Consider the following 21,086-nt stretch of genomic DNA (forward strand, 5'->3'; position numbering starts at 1 on the left):
TCAGGTGCTGGAACAGAGAGCTCTTCCTGCTGAAGGATTAAAGGCATGTGGCCAGGACAAGGAGCACAACACTAGCTCCTGGCCTCTTGACCCTTCAGCCCCAGCAACCTGCCTTGCTACTGGCCCTGAGCTTCACAGACCCCAGCTCTGACCCCAAGGACCAGCTCCAGGCAGCCCTGGGGCTCAGCAGGTAGGACACTAGGCATCTCCTGCTGAGACCAATCTGGGAAGCAGTTTTGGCATCGGGCTGCTAGGCCTGGCTAGCGGATGGGGCCCCGCCTCCCACAATGTCCCCATCAGCCCTCCGGTCCAGCCACAGCCCTGGGAACATGCTCTTTCCGATCTCACCCTGAGAAAACCATCTCCTCCCAAGAGACAGAAAACCAAGGGCAGGCCAGGAGGGCAGTGGGCGGGGAGAGGTGGTAGCCAGAGGTCTTTAATCCATGGCCCCCAGGAGGCCAGGGCAGCTCTAGGCTATGGGAACATCTTTCTCTAGGGGCACTGACCCTCAGCGGCGCCCTCTGGGCTGGAGGCTACAGCCCTTTCGGGCCTGGGAGGGCTAGATAGAGGGCCTGGCGCCTGAAGGATGGCCTCGAGGTCATTGACTGCCACTGTCCGCATGTGGCCCAGCCGGGCTGTTCCACTCCCTGCCACATCTGGGGGCACAGGCCTCACCCTCTGGAGTGCCTAATATCCAGGGGGTTAGGGGGTGGCTCTTGCATCTAGGCCTACGCTGCCTCAGTCCTGGCCTCCTGTGGACTGGCTCTGTGGCCCACCTCAGCACCAGAGGCTTAGAGAGACAGCTCCCCAGTGGTGGGGGCTGCTGGTAGGTCTTGGCCCTCTGGAGACACGACTTCGGTTCTGATTGTATAGTGTGCTGGGTTGTGTGTGTGGATTGCCCACTGGCAGATGAGACCATCAAGGCTCTGGGGGTAGAGGTCACTCACCAACTCCCCCGACCTGACGTGGGCTACTGCTTCTGAGCCCCACATGCCTTGGCTAGGTGAAGCTAGCCCAACAGGGTCAGTCTCAACCGAGACCAATGCCTTGCTCCCTCTAAGGTCACTCTGTGCAGAACCTGGGGACTCCATAGGCCTCTGCCCCCTAGGCCTTAAGGGGCGGGGGGAGCAGTAACAGTGGGAGGCCTGCAGGGTGGGCCAGAGCCCTCCTTCTCCTGGATCCTGGGACAGCTCTATCCTCTGCCCTGTGCCTCAGTCAGTAATAGGAACTCAAAAATCACACCAAACTCCAGGCCTCCCATGTTTTCTTGTTCTGCCCCTGCCACCCCATAAACCAGGTGGTCCTGTGCCCCATCCACACTGGAGGGAGGGGTCCAGGCAACCTTCCTCCTGACTTTAGAGTGCTCAGGGCCTGGCCAGAGAGCAGACTCCTGGGGCTGAGCAGAGGGGCCTGGGCTCAGTTTAAGGGTATTGGCCAGTGGAGAAACTGAGGCTTCTAGGTCACCCTCTGAGCTATGGGCAGAGCCCAGGCCCTTGCTCAAGCCTTCCGTAGGCCTGACTCACTGACACATGTGACAAAGGAGGATACCATAGCAAGGAGACTCCACAGCTGGCAAAACTCTCAGTGTCACCGGGGTGACAGCTGCCCGAACACACCTTGCCCAGCTACCTGAGCTCTGAGGACTCACTTGAGTGGAGGGTGCCATTCTGAGGGTTGGGCTGTGTCCTGCCCATTCATCACAGGGTGTCCTGCACACTCAAGTGAGACTTCCAGCTCCCTTGGGATCCCACTTTCCTCCCCTCAGGGGTTCCAGGATATCTTGCCATAAGCCTTCAATACTGGCTTGTGGTCCACCAAGGCCCCTGGATTGTTTCCCTACTTGGCCATTTTCACCCTTCCGGATGAGTCACTGGGGTATTACCTGCAGGACCAGCTGTTGCCAGGCCATTGGCAGGGGCTGCCCACTGCCCACACCACCACTGCCCATACCAGGCTGCTGGGCACGTTCCAACTGCAGGGCAACATGGCGCCGCTCCTGCTCCAGAGCTCGGGTCAGTCGCTCAAAGCGGGCCTCCTGTTCTTTCACTGAGGCCAGGATGCTGGCAGCCGAGTGCACGTTGCAGTCCTCCATGACCAGGATGCCAACAGGCTGCAGGCAAAGCAGAGCAAGGTCAGGGTGGGGCCGGGGCACAGGCTTGAAGAGGCCATCATAGGCCCCATGCCCACCCCACCCACAGATCATACGACTCACTCCCAGACCAGAGCATCCAGCTCTCCAGAGAGAGGCCGCATTGATTAAATTCTAAATTAAAAGCCATTAATCCAAGGCTAGCCGGAAGCAGCCGGCTCCCTCCCTATGGAGTGTGGGGCTCTGAGCCGGGAGGCCCTGCTTCCTGCCAGGTCCAGCGGAACCACTAACCGTGGGCGTCCTGGAGCCCTTTGGGAAGGGAAGGGTAGGAAGAACTGGCGTGACCACCTTTCAGACGTCCCAGGCCCTCTGCTGCCCACAGCACATGCCAGTTCATCCCAGCATGGGGCCAACACAGGCCCAGCTCACTGAGGCAGATGCCTGGGACCAGAGAAAGTGTGCAAGCCATACAGCTTATGTGGTGGAGTTGATGCACCAGTGGGCAGGGAGAGAGAAGCCACTCCACAGCCGCCAGGTGGGTGGGAGGCCTAAGCAGGTGAGGGGATGACACTGGCCTGCAGACTAGCAGTCGGGCCTCCACTCACAGCCACACTGCCTGGGAACAAGGGTGCTATCTACCTACACAGCAGAGTGAACACCAAGTGCAGCCTGGTTGAGATTCTGTACCCAGAAGTGGCCCATGGGCCTCACATCTGGAGGGAAGGTGGAGGGCAGGGTCCCAGGCATCTGAGGCCCAGTCTGTGGGGAGGGTCAGGCCTGCCCGGGCCCCTGCCCAGTGCTGCCCCTGAGGGCCCCAGGGTGGTGGGTGGTGGCAGCAGGGGCTTGGCAGCTGCAACCACAAGCCAGCACTCTCCTCGCTGCTTACTCCCTGGCTGCCCACCATTTTTGTTCTTCATGAGCAAGAAGCAGGAGAAGGATATGGAGCATAGACCTGTGCATAGCAGCTGGCCAGCAGGCAGGGTGCAGCCCATGTGGCCACACTGCTAAGGCATTCGGGGTGTGGTGTGATGCCCAGAACTGCTCGGGGCCTCCTCCTGGCCCAGCCCATGCCAGCCAGTGGTGGCTGACGCTGTTGGCCCCCGTGGCCCTGTACAACACAGGACACAGCATAGTGGGCAACACCCCTGGAGGGCCAGCTCTGCTGCTCACTGGCCCAGGAGGGGCAGCTGCAAGAACAGAGCCCTAGAAAGGAGGGGTCGGTGCTGGGCTTGGCCACTGGTACCAGCTGAGCCAGGGACAGGGTTGGCGGGCACGGGTGTACATGAAGATGACACCATGGAGCCCAGCCCCCTGTGAAGCTGGGGGAACCAAGGCCAGGCTCCGGGAAGAGGCCAGCACAGGTCCCAGGAGCCAAGCCTCACTTCCCCAGCACCTGTCACACAAATAAAACTGTCAATATGACCTAGCAGAGGGGCAGCAAAATCAGCCTGTCAGGCCAGGAGAGGCGGTGGCCATCATGGGGGAGGAGAGGAGGAAAGTGAGGTAGAGGCTGGCTTCTCTGGCCAGCAGGGAATAAAGGACAAACAGCATGGCATGTCCACGGCTGTGGGAACACAGCCTCCTGCGCTCACCCACTGCTGCCTGGGTACGGGTCCCAGATGCACACTGCCCAACCCTTGGTGCCACCTAGACACTGGCCTTGAGCATGGATGGACTGAATCTGGTGGCCCCACGTAGGCATGGTGGGGTCTTCCTCACTGGAGGGCAGGCAAGGTGCACCAGGGGGTGGAGCCAGGTCCCTGGAGCCCGTGGTGGCAGCATGGGTCTCAAGGCCCTGGGAGGTGGTGATCAGGACATCTGGGGGCCTCATGCCGAGGATGTGCCTTTCCTCCTTCCTTGTGCTGAGATATGGGTTCCTGACTGACCTCAGGCTGCTATTCCCTGCTCCTAATAGGACCAGGCCCAGGCTGCAGACCTTGAGGACAGTGGGGGACGAGGGGCAGCACTAGCTTCCCTGCCCTGGGCCCTCCAGTGCGTTCCAGCTCTGGGGCCCAAGGAGCCTCCTGCAGAGGGGGCCCACTTGCCCAGGCTGGGGGCCAGCCAGGGGTCCAGAAATCAACAGCTACCGTGAGAAGGTAGCCAAACCCCACCATGACCTTCCCATTGCCCAGTTCTCTCAGTTGGAGCTAAATAACTATGTGTCTCCTAGGAGACGCCCCCAAATGCCAGCCAGCTTGGAAGAAGAGTACCCTGCAGCCTCCACAAAGAGCAGAGACTCTGGGGCTAGGGCCCATGTTCTCTGCCCCAGCCCAAGGGTGCACCCCTCTGTTGGCCTGTAGTCCACAGCCTCCTCACCTTGGTGGCCTTGACGGCAGCCCTGGGGTATGCAAGAGGCGGGCTGCTGGCTGGGGGCATATCTAGGAAGCAGGGAAGACCTAAGCCTGCTCCCCTGACATGGTGGCCTTCTGGGGTCCGAGCACGTGTGGGTACAGGTGAGCCAGACCACACCGCTCCAGAAGGCAGCTCTTTGCGGATGCTAAGTCAAAAATGCTATTTTTATATGAAAACAATAAATGTGTGATGACATGGAAAGCAAGTTGTAATGAATTTTTAAGATCAACCATGAGACTTTAAAGGCTTCATCCCCAAAGGGGCATCAGGGAGAGGCCCAATTCTGGGGAGAGGGGGCACCAGACTACGAGGGCCTGAGACAGGCAGGAAAGCGGGTGCTTGCTTGGGTCTCAGCTGCCCCTTGATCTCCTCTCTGGCCAGTGTCATTGCAGCTTCCAGTCACCTGGCAGGGGCCCCTCACGGCCTGTCAGGCAGACACCTCACTCTCACCCAGATCCCGGCCACTGGCTTTGCAGTGCCTGGTGCAGGCTGCTTCTCCCCATGCCCAATCGCCTGTCCACTCGTGGAGTGGACTTAGCAAGCAGACGGGAACGAACGTGCAACGCAGAGCCAGCCTCACCTGTCCCAGGCAGGAATGAAGGTAGTGAGCCTGCACATCCCAGGAGTGACCCCAGGTAGACAGACTGCTGAGTGGATGGAGGAACGGAATGACAGGAGGCTGATGGAAGTGGAAATGAATGAACCAGTGAATGGACGGGCGGACAGGAGGGGGAGTAGGTGGTTGTGTGAGGGGGCGGTGGTGGTGAGAGGTGGGTGGAGAGTCAGATGGGCAGGGGAATGAGCAAGTAGGTGTGGGTAGATGGGTGAGTGGGTGGACAGGTGGGTAAGGTCAAGGCTCTGAAGCACTGCTGGGCAGAGGCAGCATGGACCTTGAGCATTTTCCATCCGGAAAACAGGCACCATCAGAGGAGTTAGGGGGAGACGCCGATCCTTCCTCCGAAACCTAAACCCACATTTGACGTCTTCCTGCTGACCCAGACATTCTTCCTCACAAGGAGTCCAGCCAAACCCTGCTCCAGAAAATCAAATTATGGGGCCTGAGTCCAATCTGGGTTGAGGAATTAGAGGAATTTCCTAAGGGTCAGGCCGGCAGGGGGAGGCAGGGAGGAGGCCCGGGCTCCAGTCCCGACTCCTCGCTGGCCATCTGTCGGCACACTGCCAGTTGTCCCCCAAGAGGGGAGAGAGGACTGGCCACTGGTTGAAATGGCCAGCCCTCCCATCCCAAATTCTACCCCCACCCCTGGCCATCTGGAGAAGCAGAACCCTGGCCTAGTGGTCCAAAGCCCGCTTTGCCTGGGAGGGCATCACGTCCCCCACCCTCAACACTGCCAGCACGGAAACCTGCTCCCAGCACTGCCCACCAGGCCTCATGGGGGCCCATATTTACTCTGTCACCCCTCCTGTGGTCAGATGGTACCCACAGCTGCAGGGATAGCTTCTGGCCAGCTCACAAGGAAGGGCACTGAGCCAAGGCCGGAGCAGGAGGCCTGGGCTGGGGAGTTCACACAGGGTGGAGTCCCTGTCTGTTCATCCCTGCCAGAACCACAGTGCTGCTCGGAAGTCAGCGTAGGGCCTGGGGTGTCTGGGCAGGAGGAGGCTGTTCTTAACCTCAAAGCAGTGAGACAAACTGCCAAGGAAAGACAGACCAGCTCAATTTTGTGAGGACGAAGCATTTCTGTACATCCCCCCAAAACAGCGTCATGGACTGTTGTTATGGTGTTTTGGTTTTGGCTTTTAAAATGACACCATTTATAGTTACGTACACAGTGAGCGTTTCAACAGAAGCCAGGCAGTGACTTTACTTCTAGATCTTGACTTCACTGCAGACGCTGGTGAGGGGCACACTCTAGCCCCTCTACTTCTGCGCATTTGCAATTTTCCATAATAGAAAGTGGGAGAAAAAGATAAAAAGACAACCAAAAGACAATCGACACATGGCATCAGGTCTTCGTAACATCCAGCAGCAAAGTGACACCCTTCATCTAGAAAGTATGCTTGCAAATCAATAAGGACAAACCAGAACCCCAACTCCAAGGGAGTAAAGGCTACAAACAAGGGATGTGGCCACAGACAGAAGATGCAAACAACAAGCGTGGAAACCATCAAGTGTGCCCACGCCCCAAGAAAAGACTACAAGGAGACGCGTCTCAGGTAGCCGAGGCACCCGGGTGGCACTTCTGTGCCCACCAGTGTCGCCAGTGTTCAGGGACGAGCTGAATTTCTGCTCCAACTGAAGGTAAGGAAGAGACAGAAAAGCAGCCTCCTGCCCCAGCCGGCGGGCAACTGAAGGAGGCGGCTGGGAATTCAGCTCCCCAGGGGCCTGGGTGTGCCACTCGCGGGCCGAGGAGGCACAGGGACCTTCAGGGAGCCCGCAGAGCCACAACTGGATTCAGCTTAGAAACTGGATTTCTCCAGCAGAGGAGGCACCCCTGTTGCAAGGGATCAGCCAACATGCTAGGGATGAAGGGGGTGGACAGATGGCCCCATTGTCCACACAGACACCCATCTGACGATCATATGGAGGACAACTTGCATACTCAGGAAGAAGAGTCTGGGGGGCTCTTCACTGGTGCCAATGGGGTGCCCTAGGCCAAGTGCAGGCCAGGTCCAAGGCAGCACTACTTAGCCCCAGGACAGGGGGGCCACTGGGCAGAAGGTCCAGAAGGAACAGGGCCCATGGCGGTACTGATGTAGGAGGCTCAGGGTCACGTCAAGGCAGGAACACTGGTGGGGGGCCAGGAAGCCTGAGGTCTGAGAGTGACTGCAGGCTGGACATGGCAGAGACAGGCCTCACTCTGGCAGGAGCACAGGCAGAGACGGGGGAAGATCCCAGCTCGGTGGGAGGCCTGAGCCTCTGGGGCCCCCACCAGAGGCACCTAAACGGGTGGCCTGAGACTTCCGTTGGGGCAGGTCACAGACACTTGCTCCCTGTGCTGACTGTGACCCTCCCTAAGTCTCCTGGGCTCCCTGAGAACTGCTCTCTATCAGAACTCATGGCATAGGGATGGACAGCTCTCCCCCTGGCCCCAGGCTGGGATTCAGGGCAGCCCCCTTGCTGTCCCTCCTGCACCTGACCCAGATTCCGGCTGCAGCCACAGCCCAAGGGCAATACCCTACAGGCTCCAAGTGTGGGGTATGGGCAGTGAGGATCCACCTCCTCGAAGATCCCTGTAGCAACCAGTCCAGGGGTACCCAAAGGCCCAAGGCCCCAGGGCTGGGGAGCCATGGGGCTCCAGATGGGAAGGGTGAGAGCTGGCAGTCACAGTGCCCTATTTGCTTGCACTAGCAGCCCACTCATTCCACCCTGGTCGTGAGACTGGAAACTGGGGACAAGAGAGGGGTCAAGCCCGACAGTACCCCACTGTGTGGGGTCAGTGGCTGGCTACTTCCAACACTAGTGCCACCAAGGTACCCTGAGTGGCTCCCCTTCCAGCAGAGGCTCACATTCCCCCTCCCCCCACCCCATCTGAAGGACAGCAGAGCAGCACGCTGGGGTAGTTATGAGGGCCCAGGCTCAGAGCCCCACCCTGCCACGCTCTGGGGTGAGCACAGGGACCGAGGCATTCCCGAGGAGGGGGCTGAGGCTCAAAGCCAGGCTGGGACCGGAAGCAGACAGATCTGATTGGCACTAGAGCCTGGGAGCTCAACCCCTACCAAGGGACCAAGGGCTGCATGACAGCTCCTGACAGCCTCCCTAAAGCAGAGCTGGGGCAGCTGTCTAGCCAGGCCAAGGGCTGCAGCAAGGCCAGTGTAGCAGTCACCCGCACTGGCTACTGGCCTGTGCACACCAGGAACGCCCTTTCCCCCCACCAAGACGGTGGACCCCCTTCTTCCTGGCCCCCTCTGTCACCATGGCAACACCCAGGCTTCTCTGTGAGGGACAGAGCCTCTTTGTGGTGGCACAAAGCCCCTTTGAGGGGCAGTGGAGGTGCAGCCCCTAGGAGCCTGTGGCCAGTAAGCCTCTGGGGGGTGAGGAAGGGCCCCTCAACCCAGCCATCCCCCTCTTGGATTGCAGAGCCAAGGAAGCTAGGGTGGGAGAGCCTGGTGATTAGCAGCAGGGACTGCCCCCCACCCCCCAGTGCCACCTGCCCCAGCTGCCCACAGAAGGGTCCCTGGGATGAGCCCCACAGCTGTCTGCTGAAGTCTGGGGGATTTTCCATGTCTTTCCCATCATTTTGACAAGGAACATGCTTTGCCTCGGTAAGAGGAAAAGGCACTGGCAGTGGGGAAAACTGCTACCTGATGGGAACTGGGCACAGGAAGTCCTTGGTAGGCAGACAGGTTGGATGACAGCAAGTCTGGCACCAGGTCTGCTGAGGGGCCACACACGGCATCCAGGCCTACCCCAGCTCACGCCCCTTGCTTCTGTGGCCTGGTTTCCCCTGCTACAGGGGGTCCTGTCTCTGCCGGCCTGCCCAGAGGAGAATGCAGCTTCCCCAGCGGTGTGGCCGGGGGAGCAGGTGGGGGGGAAGGCCGGGGGCAGCGACCTCAGCACAGATCTGGATAAGAGGGAAAGGGCTGTGGTGTGGCTGGCTGCAGGGGAAGGGAAATGAGACCCTGAGGGCAGTGCAGGCCTGGGGACGAACCGGCACCGAGCACTCTCCCCCGCCCCCCAGCAAGGCTGCCCTGTCAGGGCCCCAGCTCCACACACAGGGAGGCTCACCCTGCCGGGCTCCCAGCCCTGGAGCCCCTCCCCACCCCCAGCCCGTGGGTCCCCGCCACCCTGCCGGCTGCTGACCAGGCACTTGGCAGTGCCCCTGCCTGCTGGGCGCCCCGCCCGGACAAGCCCTCCCCAAGCAACCTCAGTCTGACCCACAGCAGCTTTGCTAACTAAGCCACAGGGGTGGAGGCCACGGCCCGGGCAGCGGCACGAGGCAGGCCTGGCCCCGGGAGAGACCAGTCCCATTGTGGGCAGATCTGCGCAGGTCCCGGGGAGGCTGCCAAGGGACCAACCGTGACACGGCAGCGCCCCTCACACCTCACTCACCCTCCCTGCTCTGCGGTCACACAGCCAGCCGCTGGCAGGCCCCAGTGCGCCTGCATTGGACCCTCAGCAGCAACACCAGGTCACTTTTCTCTAAGTCCCGGGAGGGAGGAGGTGGTGCGGCCTATAGCCAAGGGGGCTCCCAACAGAGCCCAGCCCAGGTTCTTGCCACCCCGGGAGATGGGGCCTGGGGTTCAGCAGGATTGTCCCCAGCCTCCAGGAGGAGGTTCCCTGGGAAAGAGATGATGTGTGTAGAAATTGGCCATGGGTTCCCTCCCTCCTCGGGAACCACACTGGGGACTCAGGCCGGGAGACTCCACTGGGCTCTGCCGGCACAGCACCCACAGCCCAGCCAGCACCCGGGACGGGGCCAACCAGCACCACAGGTGGCAGGAAGGCTCTCCGGCTGCCGCAGACAGAGGTAGGGTGGCTGTGGCCATCTGATTCCGGATGTGTCAGAGGTGAGAGCAGAGCATGCCCCGGGAAGGGAGGTTCCAGGCCCTTCCAGCCTCGCCCCAGGCCCACAGCATCCAAGGGCGGGGGCCTCTCCAGTATGCTCTTGCAGAGGGTCAACGAGCAGGTGACCATGGCCAGCTCAGGCTTCTCCCAGGCCCCCAGGAACATCGTTTCCCTCCCAGAGGCTTAGCTGGACAACCAGCCTTGCTGCTCCTTAACCCCCTCTCCAGGCTGGGAGCCAGCTCAGCTGCTCTTGAAGCTCAGGAGTGCCCATGGCAACAGGTTCAGACACCACCAACCTCCAGCCAGTAACAAACTCCCCCCCTTTTATATGCAAATGACTCAGTGGGAAAGGGCAGGGGGCTCCGCCCCACCCCCACCCAGCACAGACTAGGCTGTGCAGCTTCCCCTCTGCTCCCCACCCCCCCACACACACACATACCAAGTCCCAAGAGGGGGACTTGTCTGTGTGTCCTGCCCCTGCCCCAAGGAGGTAGGAATACTGCAGAAGGCATGTGTACTGTTTGGGGACCTCCTAAAACTCACCTGCAGGCACATGTGGCGGCCACACAGGGTTACACACACACCCACAGGGATGCACGATGCACCCACATTCGTCCACACTGCCATGTGGCTGCCACTGGGCTCACCACAGCTGCCCTGTGGGACCTTACCTGCCCCACTGGGAAAACAGGCGGTGGGTGACCTGAAAGTCCTGACCGGTCCTTGTTGCAGGAGGGGAAGGTAGGATTAGCCCTCCTTAGTCATTGTGGCTCCTGGTAGGGGTCGGCATCCCATGCAGACCCCATTACTGTCCTGAACACCTGCAAGGCTGCTCCCCAACAAGACCTCTGAGGCCAAGCCTGTCAATGACAGCACAGTCTGCAAGTGGTCCCAGTGTCTGGTCCACATCAAAGTCTCTCTGTGACAGGTGAGGGTGTCTGAGCCATGGACCCTGGACAGAAGCACCCAGTCAGCATAAAACTGCCCACAGCACATGAACTGGTGCCCACAGCACCGATGATGAGAAGGAGTGATCATAAACGACGAGGCCCCCATGGAGATTTCAAGAAAGCCAGGGCGGACAGGACAGGGCAGGGCAGCATGCCTGCACATAGTGAGGGAGCAGAAAGCAAACAGGCCAGTCCTTCCAAAGCAGCAGAAAATGACAAGAAGTTGATGACAGAGGGAAGACCAGGGATGTGGACAATACATCCCAGGACGAAACTTCCACCTAACAGGAATTCCCTGAGGAACAAAGAGCAGAGCGGCCCCCACCAAATAGTCAGGAACTGCCCTCAAGAGAGGAGGTCTCCAGCTGGCTTGGCAGCCTACAGCCGGAATCAAAGCTTTCTGTCCAGAAAACCAGCTCAGAAAAGTGTGGATGTGTCTATTCCTGGCATTTTATGGTTCCCTCCTGGTAGGCTGCTGTTTCCCCCAGTCTCCTACATGTTCGAGGTCAGCCTTGCAGCGCGGGAAGGAGGAGCACCTGGCCTGCCGTGCTGACTGTGCAAATGTTCCCAGGCGCGCTGAAGTTCGGGCTCACGTGCTCGGCCAGGCTGTCCACATCCTGGAGGGGCTGGACATCATCCATCCACAGATGTCAGCTGTACACTCTGTTGCCCACTCACCATCTCTTGTATTGCAGACACTCTTTTACAGCCAGGAATAGCTGACAGCTTGGTTAAACAAGATGCCTGGCCTCCTTAACTCAAGATCTTTAAAAAAGTTAACCTAGCTCTGTAACTCCTTACGGAAACTTCATGGTGAAATTCCTGGATTTTCGGAGTCATGATTTGCCATTCACATGATGGATCTTTCCCTGGGAAGGAGCAAACATGGCTCACTGGGAGCCCTGGACTGCCCAGTGAAGTCCAGGCTAATCGGGTTATTTCAGTTGGGTGTCACCCCACCATAAGTAGAAGCTCCAGGCCATGTGCCTTGGGGAACAAGGACTGCTGAGAGGTTGAAATGTATTTTCCACCAAGGCCCTGATATGCTGTGTGCCTTAAGATGACTTCAGCTGTCCCTAGCAGTCCTTTGCACGCTGCCTGTGGGGAGTATTTTTACTGTCTCAGGATATCTGTGGATCTGTGGACTGATGAGTGTAACAGATTACATATGAATCCATGAAAACACAAAGTCCAACCAAGCCAAAAAACAACAAACCCAAACACTAAACACAGACTCACGTACACACACAAACACACTCATGAAAGATAAGAATATGACATCAGGGATGTGTTCATTAACTAGATGGTAGGAAGCCTTTAATAACGTATTTATATATCCAATCATCACGACATACACATCAAATAGCTTACAAATTTGTCAATTATACTCAGTGAAACCAAAAACAAAAAAGAAAAAGAAGAAAAACAAAGGAACATGTTTAGCTACCTTAATTTTACAAATTCACTTGCTTAAAAATAAACTTGAAAAATGTAAAAAAATGAAAATAAAAACCACCCCACTCTCATGTTCAGTATGCCTTTTCTCTGTATTTTATTTTTAAGATTTTACTTATTTATTCATGATAGAGATAGAAAAAGAGGCAGAGACATACACAGAGGGAGAAGCAGGCTCCCTGCAGGGAGCCTGACATGGGACTAGATTCCCAGGACCCCGGGATCATGACTTGAGCCGAAGGCAGACGTTCAACCAGTGAGCCACTCAGTCATCCCTCCATATAATATTTTAAAATAAAAAGATTATAAGAGAATACCACAAATAATTACACACCAACAAATTACATAACCTAGATGAGATGAACAAACTCCTAAAAACACACAATCTACCAAAACTGACCCATGAAGAAACAAAACTTGAACAGACCTAAAACTAGCAGGGAGATTGAATCAGTAATCCAAACCCTCCCAGGAAGGCCCAGGACCAGAGGGTTTCACTGGTGAATCCTGACAAATACTCAAAGAGGACTTAACATCAGTCTTCAAACTGCCCCCAAAAATCAACAAGAAAGGAACACTTACTAACTCATTCTACAAGGCTGAAATCACCCTGATACCAAAGCCATAAAATATAACTATGGACCAATATCCCTTACAAAAACTGAAGCAAAAATCTTCAACAGAACACCAGCATTCAGCAGTATATCAAAGGAATTCAGCAGTATAATCAAAGAATTATACGCCATAACCCACTGGGATTTATTCCTGAATGCAAGGATGGCTCAGCATACAAAAATCGATCAACAGGGATCCCCGGGTGGCGCAGCGGTTTGGCGCCTGCCTTTGGCCCAGGGTGCGATCCTGGAGACCCGGGATTGAATCCCACATCAGGCTCCCGGTGCATGGAGCCTGCAAAAAAAAAAAAAAAAAAAAAAAAAAAAAAAAAAAATCGATCAACATAATACCCTGTATATTAACAAAACAATGAGAGAAAATGATCATTCAGTTGATGCATATGATACATTTGACAAAATTCAACACTCTTTTATTATATAATCACAAAACAAATTAGAATAGAAAGGAACTACCTTCATATGATAAAGGCCATACACAAAAATTGACATCATACTACATGTGCTACACATCATATTGCACTTACACCACAGGTTATATCATACTTGATAATGAAAAAGTTAATAAAGCTTTTCTTCTAAGATCAAGAATAAGGCTGGGATGCTGCTTTTGCCACTACTTCTGTTCAAGTCCTCTTCTATTACAAATCTTACTTAGATCAGTAAGGCAAGAAAAAGAAATAAAAGGTATCCAAATGGAAAGGGAAGACATGAAATTATGTTTGCAGATAACATGATCTTAAATGTAGAAAATCCTGAACATTACACACATACACACACACACACACACACCCTCCAAACTGATAAATCAGTAAAATTGTAGGGTACAAAATCAATAAACAGAAATCACTCACAATGAATAATCTAAAAAGGAAATTAAGAAAATGATTTCAGTTACAGTAGCATCAAGAAACACAGTGGGACACCTGAGTGACTCAGCGGTTAAGCATCTGCCTTTGGCTCAGGGTGTGACCCCGGAGTCCCAGATCGAGTCCCACATCGGGCCTCCTGCATGGAGCCTGCTTCTCCCTCTGCCTATGTCTCTGCTTCTCTCTCTCTGTGTCTATCATGAATAAATAAAAATCTTTAAAAAAAATAGCATCAAGAAAAACAAAATACTTAAGGGTAAACTTAACTAAGGCAAAGAAAGACTGTTACATTGAAAACTACAAAACCTTGATGCATGAAAGATGACCCACATAAATGGAAAGATACCTCATGCTTATGGAACAGAAGAGTTGCTATTGTAATGACATCACTATTACCCAAAGTGATCTACCAATAATCCCAACAGCATTTTTTACAGAAATAGAAAACTCCATCCTAAAATCCATGTGGAATCTCAAACAACCCTAAACAGTGAAAACAATCATAAAAAAGAACAAAGTTAGAGGTCTCACACTTTCTGATTTCAAAATTTATTACAAATCTATAGTAATCAAAACACTGTGGTCGAGGAATAAAGGCAGACACATAGACCAATGGAATAGAATAGAAATAAATCTCCATGTATATATGGTCAGCTGATTTTTTTCCAAGAGTGTCAAGACCATTCAATGGGGGAAAGAACTATCTTTTCAACAAATGGTGCTAGGAAAACTGGATATCCATATGGAAAAGAATAAAGGTATAAATGTTGTAAATTACAACATTTACAAAAATTAAAAATGCATCAAAGATCTAAACATCAGGGGATCCCTGGTGGCTGAGCGGTTTAGCACTGCCTTCGGTCCAGGGCATGATCCTGGAGACTGGGGATCGAGTCCCACATTGGGCTCTCTGCAGTGGGGCCTGCTTCTCCCTCTGCCTGTGTCTCTGCCTCTCTCTCTCTGTGTCTCTCATGAATAAATAAATGAAATCTTAAAAAAAAAAAAAAAAAAAGATCTAAACATCAAAGACCTAAAACCATAAAACTCTTAGAAGAAAACATAGGGGAAAAGCTTTGTGATGTTGGATTTGCCAATGATTTCATGGATACAATGCCAAAAGCATAGGCAACAAAAATAAGAATAGAAAAGTTGAACTATACCAAAATTAAAAACTTCTGTTCAAACGATACAATCAACAGAGTAAAAAGGCAATGCAGATAATGGCAGAAAGATTCTTTTTTTTTTTTTTTTTAATTTATTTATGATAGTCACACAGAGAGAGAGGCAGAGACACAGGCAGAGGGAGAAGCAGGCTCCATGCACCGGGAGCCCAACATGGGATTCGATCCAGGGTCTCCCGGATCGCGCCCCGGTCCAAAGGCAGGCGCCAAACCGCTGCGCCACCCAGGGATCCCAATGGCAGAAAGATTCTTAAATCATGCATCTGATAAGGGATTGACATCCAGAATAGAGAACTCCCACAACTTAACAACAACAAAACCAAACAGCCCAGTTAAAAAACAGGGAAAATATTTGACCAGACATTTCTTCAAAGAAGAAATTTTTTTAAATGGCCAAGAAGTATATGAAAAGATGCCCAATATTACTAATGTTAGGGAAATGCAAATCAAAAGCACAGTGAAATGTCACCTTACACCCATTAGATGGCTACTCTTGAAAACACAAAATAACAGGTTTTGGTAAGGATGTAGAGAAATTGGAGCTCTTGTGCACAGTTAGTGGGGATGTAAAATTGCATAGCCACTAAGAAAATCAATATGGTGGCTCCTCAAAAAATTAAAAATAGAATTACCATATGATCAAGCAATTCCACCCCTGGGTATACATCCAAAAGAACTGAAAGGACAGTCTTGAAGAGATACTTGCATCCATGTTAATAATAGCATTATTCACAATAGCAAAAGGTGAAGCAACTCAGGTACCTATTGATAGATAAATGGATAAACAAAATGTGGTAATACACTTTTGGATCATGGAATATTATTATCAATGGAATATTTATTACCCCACCTTTAGAAGGAAGAAGACTTTGACACATGCTACAACATGATGAATCCTGAGAACATCATGCTAAGTGAAATAATTCAGTCATAAAAAGACAAATACTGGATTATTCCACTTTTATGAGTCATCTAAAATGATCAAATTCACAGAAAGACCAAGTAAAATGGTGGCTTCAGGGGCTAGGGAGAGGGGGTAATAGGTTCATTAATGTCCATTAACGGATACAGAGTGTCCATTTTGCAAGATGAAAAAGTTCTGCAGATTGGCTGCACAACAGTGTGAATATACCTAATGATACTGAACCATACGTTTAAGAATGGTTACAATGGTAAGTTTTATGTGTATTTTACCAAATAAAAATAAAAACTTAAAAAGAGTCATCTTTTTGCTCTTAGAATATGCAAAACATTCTTTTAAATAAATAGGCAAAAAATAAAAAGTTAAGCATATGGAGTTGACTATTTAGAAACAGTGAAAAATACATTCAAACATTATACATAAAAATGGGTGGGTTGGGGGCGCCTGTGTGGCTCAGTCTGTTGGAGGTCTGCCTTCAGCTCAGGTCATGATCCCAAGACCCTGGGATCATGCCCCACTTAGGGCTCCCTGCTCCTCCCTCTCCCTCTTTATCTGCCGCTCTCCTTGCTTGTGCTCTCTCTGTCAAATAAATAAATAAAATATTTTTTAAAAATGTATGGGTTGTAGAATGGTGGTTGCCAGGGGCCAAAGGGTAGAGGAAACGGGAAGATGGTGGTCAAAGGGGATAAACTTTTAGTTATAAGATGGATAAGTTGGGGGATGGCTCAGGGGTTTAGCGCCTGCCTTTGGCCCAGGGTGTGATCCTGGAGTCCTGGGATCGAGTCCCGCATCGGGCTCCCAGCATGGAGCCTGCTTCTCCCTCTGCCTGTGTCTCTGCCTCTCTCTCTCTCTCTCTCTCTCTATGTCTATAATAAATAAATAAATAAATATTAAAAAAAAAAGATGGATAAGTTCCAGGGATCTAATGTACAGCATGGTGACTATAATTAATACTGTATTGAATATTTAGAAGTTGCTCTGAAAAAAGTTGCTATGTTTAATGTTCTCACCATAACAACAAAAGAATGGCAATTTATAGGAGATGAAGGATGTGTTAACCAATCTTACTGTGGTAAACACTCTGCAATGTTTATGTACTAAATCATCACGCTAAACTCACACAATATTATTGTCAATTATACCTCAATAAAGCTGGGGGAAAATAGACAAAACTATACTCAGAGGCAAATTCATAGCTTTAAATACTTTCATTATTAATAAAGAATGACTATGAATACAAGTGAACCAGAGCTAAATGAAAAACACTAAAACATCCTTGCAACAAGCTCCGTTTTCTCTCTGCTTATTTCTTTTTTTTTTTTTTTTTTAAGATTTTATTTACTTATTCATGAGAGACACAGAGAGAGAGAGGCAGAGACACAGGCAGAGGGAGAAGCAGGCCCCACGCAGGGAGCCCGATGTGGGACTCAATCCCGGGACTCCAGGACCACATCCTGGGCCAAAGGCAGGGGCTAAACCACTGAGCTACCCAGGGATCCCCTCTCTCTGCCTATTTCTAAAGCTCTCCCATGAGTAATCCCCAGACAATTTATAAAAGAGAGAATCAACAACATAAATGATTCCAGAATACCTTTTTTTAAAAAAATAATGAATATGAATAAACTAGGACAAACCTAAAATGGTTAGCACATAGGTTTCTAAGTCTCCAAACCAGGATTCCCATTGAAATGACCAATGCATTTCTGACTACCTTTCACATGCCAGAAATAGAAACTTTTCATAGATACGTTCAGAGAGAACAGGACTTAAAGAAGTTGTAGAAAATTAACCTGTGAGCCCAAGATCACACTGTGAAGTTCAGTCAACAGCTCTTAGGCCCCTGCATGGACAAAATGACGCAACACATCTAAACCCTCCCTTGCTGCCACAAATGGCACCAAATGTGGGGGCAGGTGAGGAAAGCGAACACCTTGGCCCCTGCTAGATTCCAGACCAGAGCTGAGTGGCAGGCAGCACAGCATCTGGCAGGTGGCAGGTATTCAAACCATTTCCATTGCAAGAAGGAAGCAAGGATGAACAGCTGGCAAACAGTATCCAGACCAACAGAGTACTATGGCTCCCATGCTGGGCTGCACTGAGGAATTCAAGCATGAGTTCTACAGTGAGGCCAATTTTTGCAAAAAACTGGAGAAATGTCAGGAGAAGGACTGCCTCAGACTCCTGAAGACTCAGGAGAATGCTGCCTTGCTGCGGGCATCTCTGTATCTAGAATGATGCTGGGAATGGGTCCACAGAGACCCTCACCCAGGCAGAGCCTGCTGAGTCTGAAGGTGGATGCAGCAAGGAGCGGGGCTGCTGGTGTCACAGGGACCAGGGATGGCTTGTATCCTGAAGGCAGTGGGGGATCTCATGGTGGGAGAAACCAGATAAAATATTTGCTAAAGGAGTGAGCAGGAGAACCAGGCCCAGCTCAAGAGCTTTCCCTGCCTGGCTGAAGAGCCCCCCATCAGCTTCAGGGAAGGCGACAGCAAACATTCCTCAACTCCCACCCAGCCCCTTCCCCCTGCCCAAGGCCATTCTTCTCAGACCTGGGGTCTTGTCTGAGGATCACTCCTCCTGCCCATCAATTGTGGGGGATGCTCTGAGCAGTGGAGTCAGGGCAGGGGGACAGAGTCACCAGGAGCAGGCAGACAAGGTAGCCTATGTGCTGCGCCCAGGGTTCCCACAGGGTATAAGGCTGCTCCCTGTGTCATAGTCACAGATGGTGTCCTCCCCTGAGGCATCACCCACGCCCACCCCTACCCCCAGCAACACTACCTCTCTGGATGTCCTGGCCCTGTAAAGACAAACCTTCACTAGCATAAAGGCTTAATTAAAAATTAACCAATGGCCCTGTTTCAAAGGTTTGGCAAAGAAACATCTGGGTTATTTCTTCAAATACAAATACCGAAATAATCTCATCATAACCAATAGCTCCCTACAAAGGCCAGAGAACTGTTACCAAGAAAACTGGGAAGGGAAGATGCAGTTGTCTGGGGCAGGGCTCAGCTCTGCTTGCTGAGCCTCAGTTTCCCATCATAATTCCCCACCTTCATGCTGGGAAGCCCAAGAGAGAAGATGGCTTTGGTCCCACCCACGTCTCTGCCCCAGCTGTGGTCCTAGCCATGGCCCTATACCCTCTGGGGCCTGGGTGGCAATAGGCCTGCCACTCACCTTGGGCAGGAGGTGACAGGTAAGGCTGTCAGTCTGTGCCCATTGATGGGGGACAGGGGGCAGTCAGGGATCCCAGGACCCACCCCTGCCCTCCTACAATGTGTTCAGGAAAGCCCCCTTCCAGCTCCAGTACTCCACAGAAGGCCCAACATCTGGTGAGGGTACTTAGAACATACTGTCCCAGGGCCTGAACCCAGGCCCTTCAACCACTGCAGGCCTCCCTCCTGATCCAGTGTCCCTGCCTCCCCCTGTACACCTGCCCTAACACCCTCCTCTGCATGTCTGCTTCTCTACTCTATGCTCCCATATCTCTCTGGGACCTTCAATTCCCCTGTGCCCCACACTACCCTGTACACTTCCTTCTCCCTTCCCTAAAGTCCCACTTTCCCCTGTACCTCTGCCTCCTTGCACCCCCACCTCCCTTTGTATCCCTGCCTACCCTGTCTCCTATATTCCTACATCCTTGCCCTTCCTCCCCTCCCCACCCTTGTTTCCCTCTCACCCCATCAGGGTGGGGTGGACCCCACCCTAAGCCAAGGTGGGCAGACTGGGTAGGCCATGGTATACTCCAAGGGGCACAGATGACACCCTCAGAGCCCGAGAGCCCTTCCCCCATTGTGGTCATCTGGACAGGAATGAGGGTGCTAAGGTGCCTTGAGCCCTAGGCTTCCAAGTGTGCAGAGGAGACTCATCACTGAAGCTTTCATTCTTACTACAGAAACATCCATGCGCCCTCTCCAAGGAACCCAGTGACTCACCTTGGAGGTAATCCTCTGGGGGAGTGCTGGCACGGCCAGGCCTCCAAACCCCATGGGCACCAGCCTCGGTGCTGAGGAAGTATGTGTGAAAAGGATGGTGGGAGCAGAGGCGACGGGGCGAGAGAAGGCCCTAGCACCCACTGTGTGCAATGCCCACAGAGCTGAGGACCAGCCTAGCCTCCCGATCACCCGCATCCCTCAGCACAGGACCAGAAGTGGAGTCCCTTTACAAATATTTGCTGGGACACCCGGGTTCCCATGTCACAGTTGAGGGGATAGGTGCGAGGTGTGGTCCTCGCATGAGGTATTCCTTCCTGGACTGTCTGCCTTCCCAGGGGGTCTGTCTCCCTTGCAGGTCCCTGGGTGGGCTGTCTGAAGACAGTGAGCATAGCTACCTTAGCTACTACCTCTTGGGAGAAGGGCTGTCATGGGGCCCACCCTCAGGCCACTCTCAGGCCTTGCAGGCATCTGATGACTCCCACCAAGGCTCTGTCCCCAGCATAAATGCGCATGTATATGTGCACATGCACGCACGTACATACCAGTTATGCCTGAAACTCAAGGTCAAGCCCAAGTTGTTTAAATGTAGAATAACAGCTCTGGGCAAAATTTATTTACTGCAGTGGCCCTGACGACTGCAAACAGCCTGAGTCCATGATGTGATGTGCTTCCAAGCTCTTAGCTGAGGTGCACACAGGCCCCAGGGCCAGAGGGGGCCAGATATGGGTGTGCCTGGGGAAGTACAGAGGCCCTAGGAGAGGCGGGGCCAGCACGCCCCACCACAGGTACCCTTCTGCGTTGGTCAAGCATCCCTACACCTACATGGGAGATGCTGGTGAGGTGCGAGGTGGGGATCACAAGCCCCCAGCCCACTTAAACACGTACACATGGAAACCATCTCCCAGGAACCTGAGGGAGGACAGAGGTGCCGGGCTACAGGGCCATGATAGGTATGATTTCATTTTCCTTCTTTTCTGTATGTTCTACATTTTCTATAAACAACACACATTTATAATTATTTAAAAAGAGCAAAACGAGGGTGGTGGAGTGGCCTCTGAGTGGCTCAGTCATTTAAGCATCTAACTCTTGATTTCAGCTCAGGTCAGGATCTCTGGAAGCCAGGGGTGTGCTTGAGATTCTCTCTCTCCCTCTACCCTGCCCCATGCTTGCACGTGGGGGCTAGCGCATTCTCTCTCTCTCTCTCTCTCCCTCCTTCTCTCAAATAAACAAATAAAATCTT

General features: G+C 52.8%; 1 protein-coding gene across 5 annotated transcripts in view; it reads right to left on the reverse strand.

Annotated features, from left to right (window-relative positions):
- ARVCF (ARVCF delta catenin family member) overlaps positions 1 to 21,086 on the reverse strand; it is a 54,134-nt gene that overhangs the window by 18,944 nt on the left and 14,104 nt on the right. For all 5 annotated transcript variants that reach the window (XM_077874702.1, XM_077874704.1, XM_077874701.1 and 2 more), the window contains one exon: positions 1,883 to 2,110. In XM_077874702.1, coding sequence (XP_077730828.1) covers positions 1,883 to 2,092 — 210 coding nt within the window. In that variant the 5' untranslated portion in view covers positions 2,093 to 2,110. The remainder of the gene's footprint in view (positions 1 to 1,882; positions 2,111 to 21,086) is intronic.

This window comes from Canis aureus, chromosome 27 (assembly GCF_053574225.1).
Source record: "Canis aureus isolate CA01 chromosome 27, VMU_Caureus_v.1.0, whole genome shotgun sequence".
In the NCBI taxonomy this organism is placed as follows: Eukaryota; Metazoa; Chordata; class Mammalia; order Carnivora; family Canidae; genus Canis; species Canis aureus.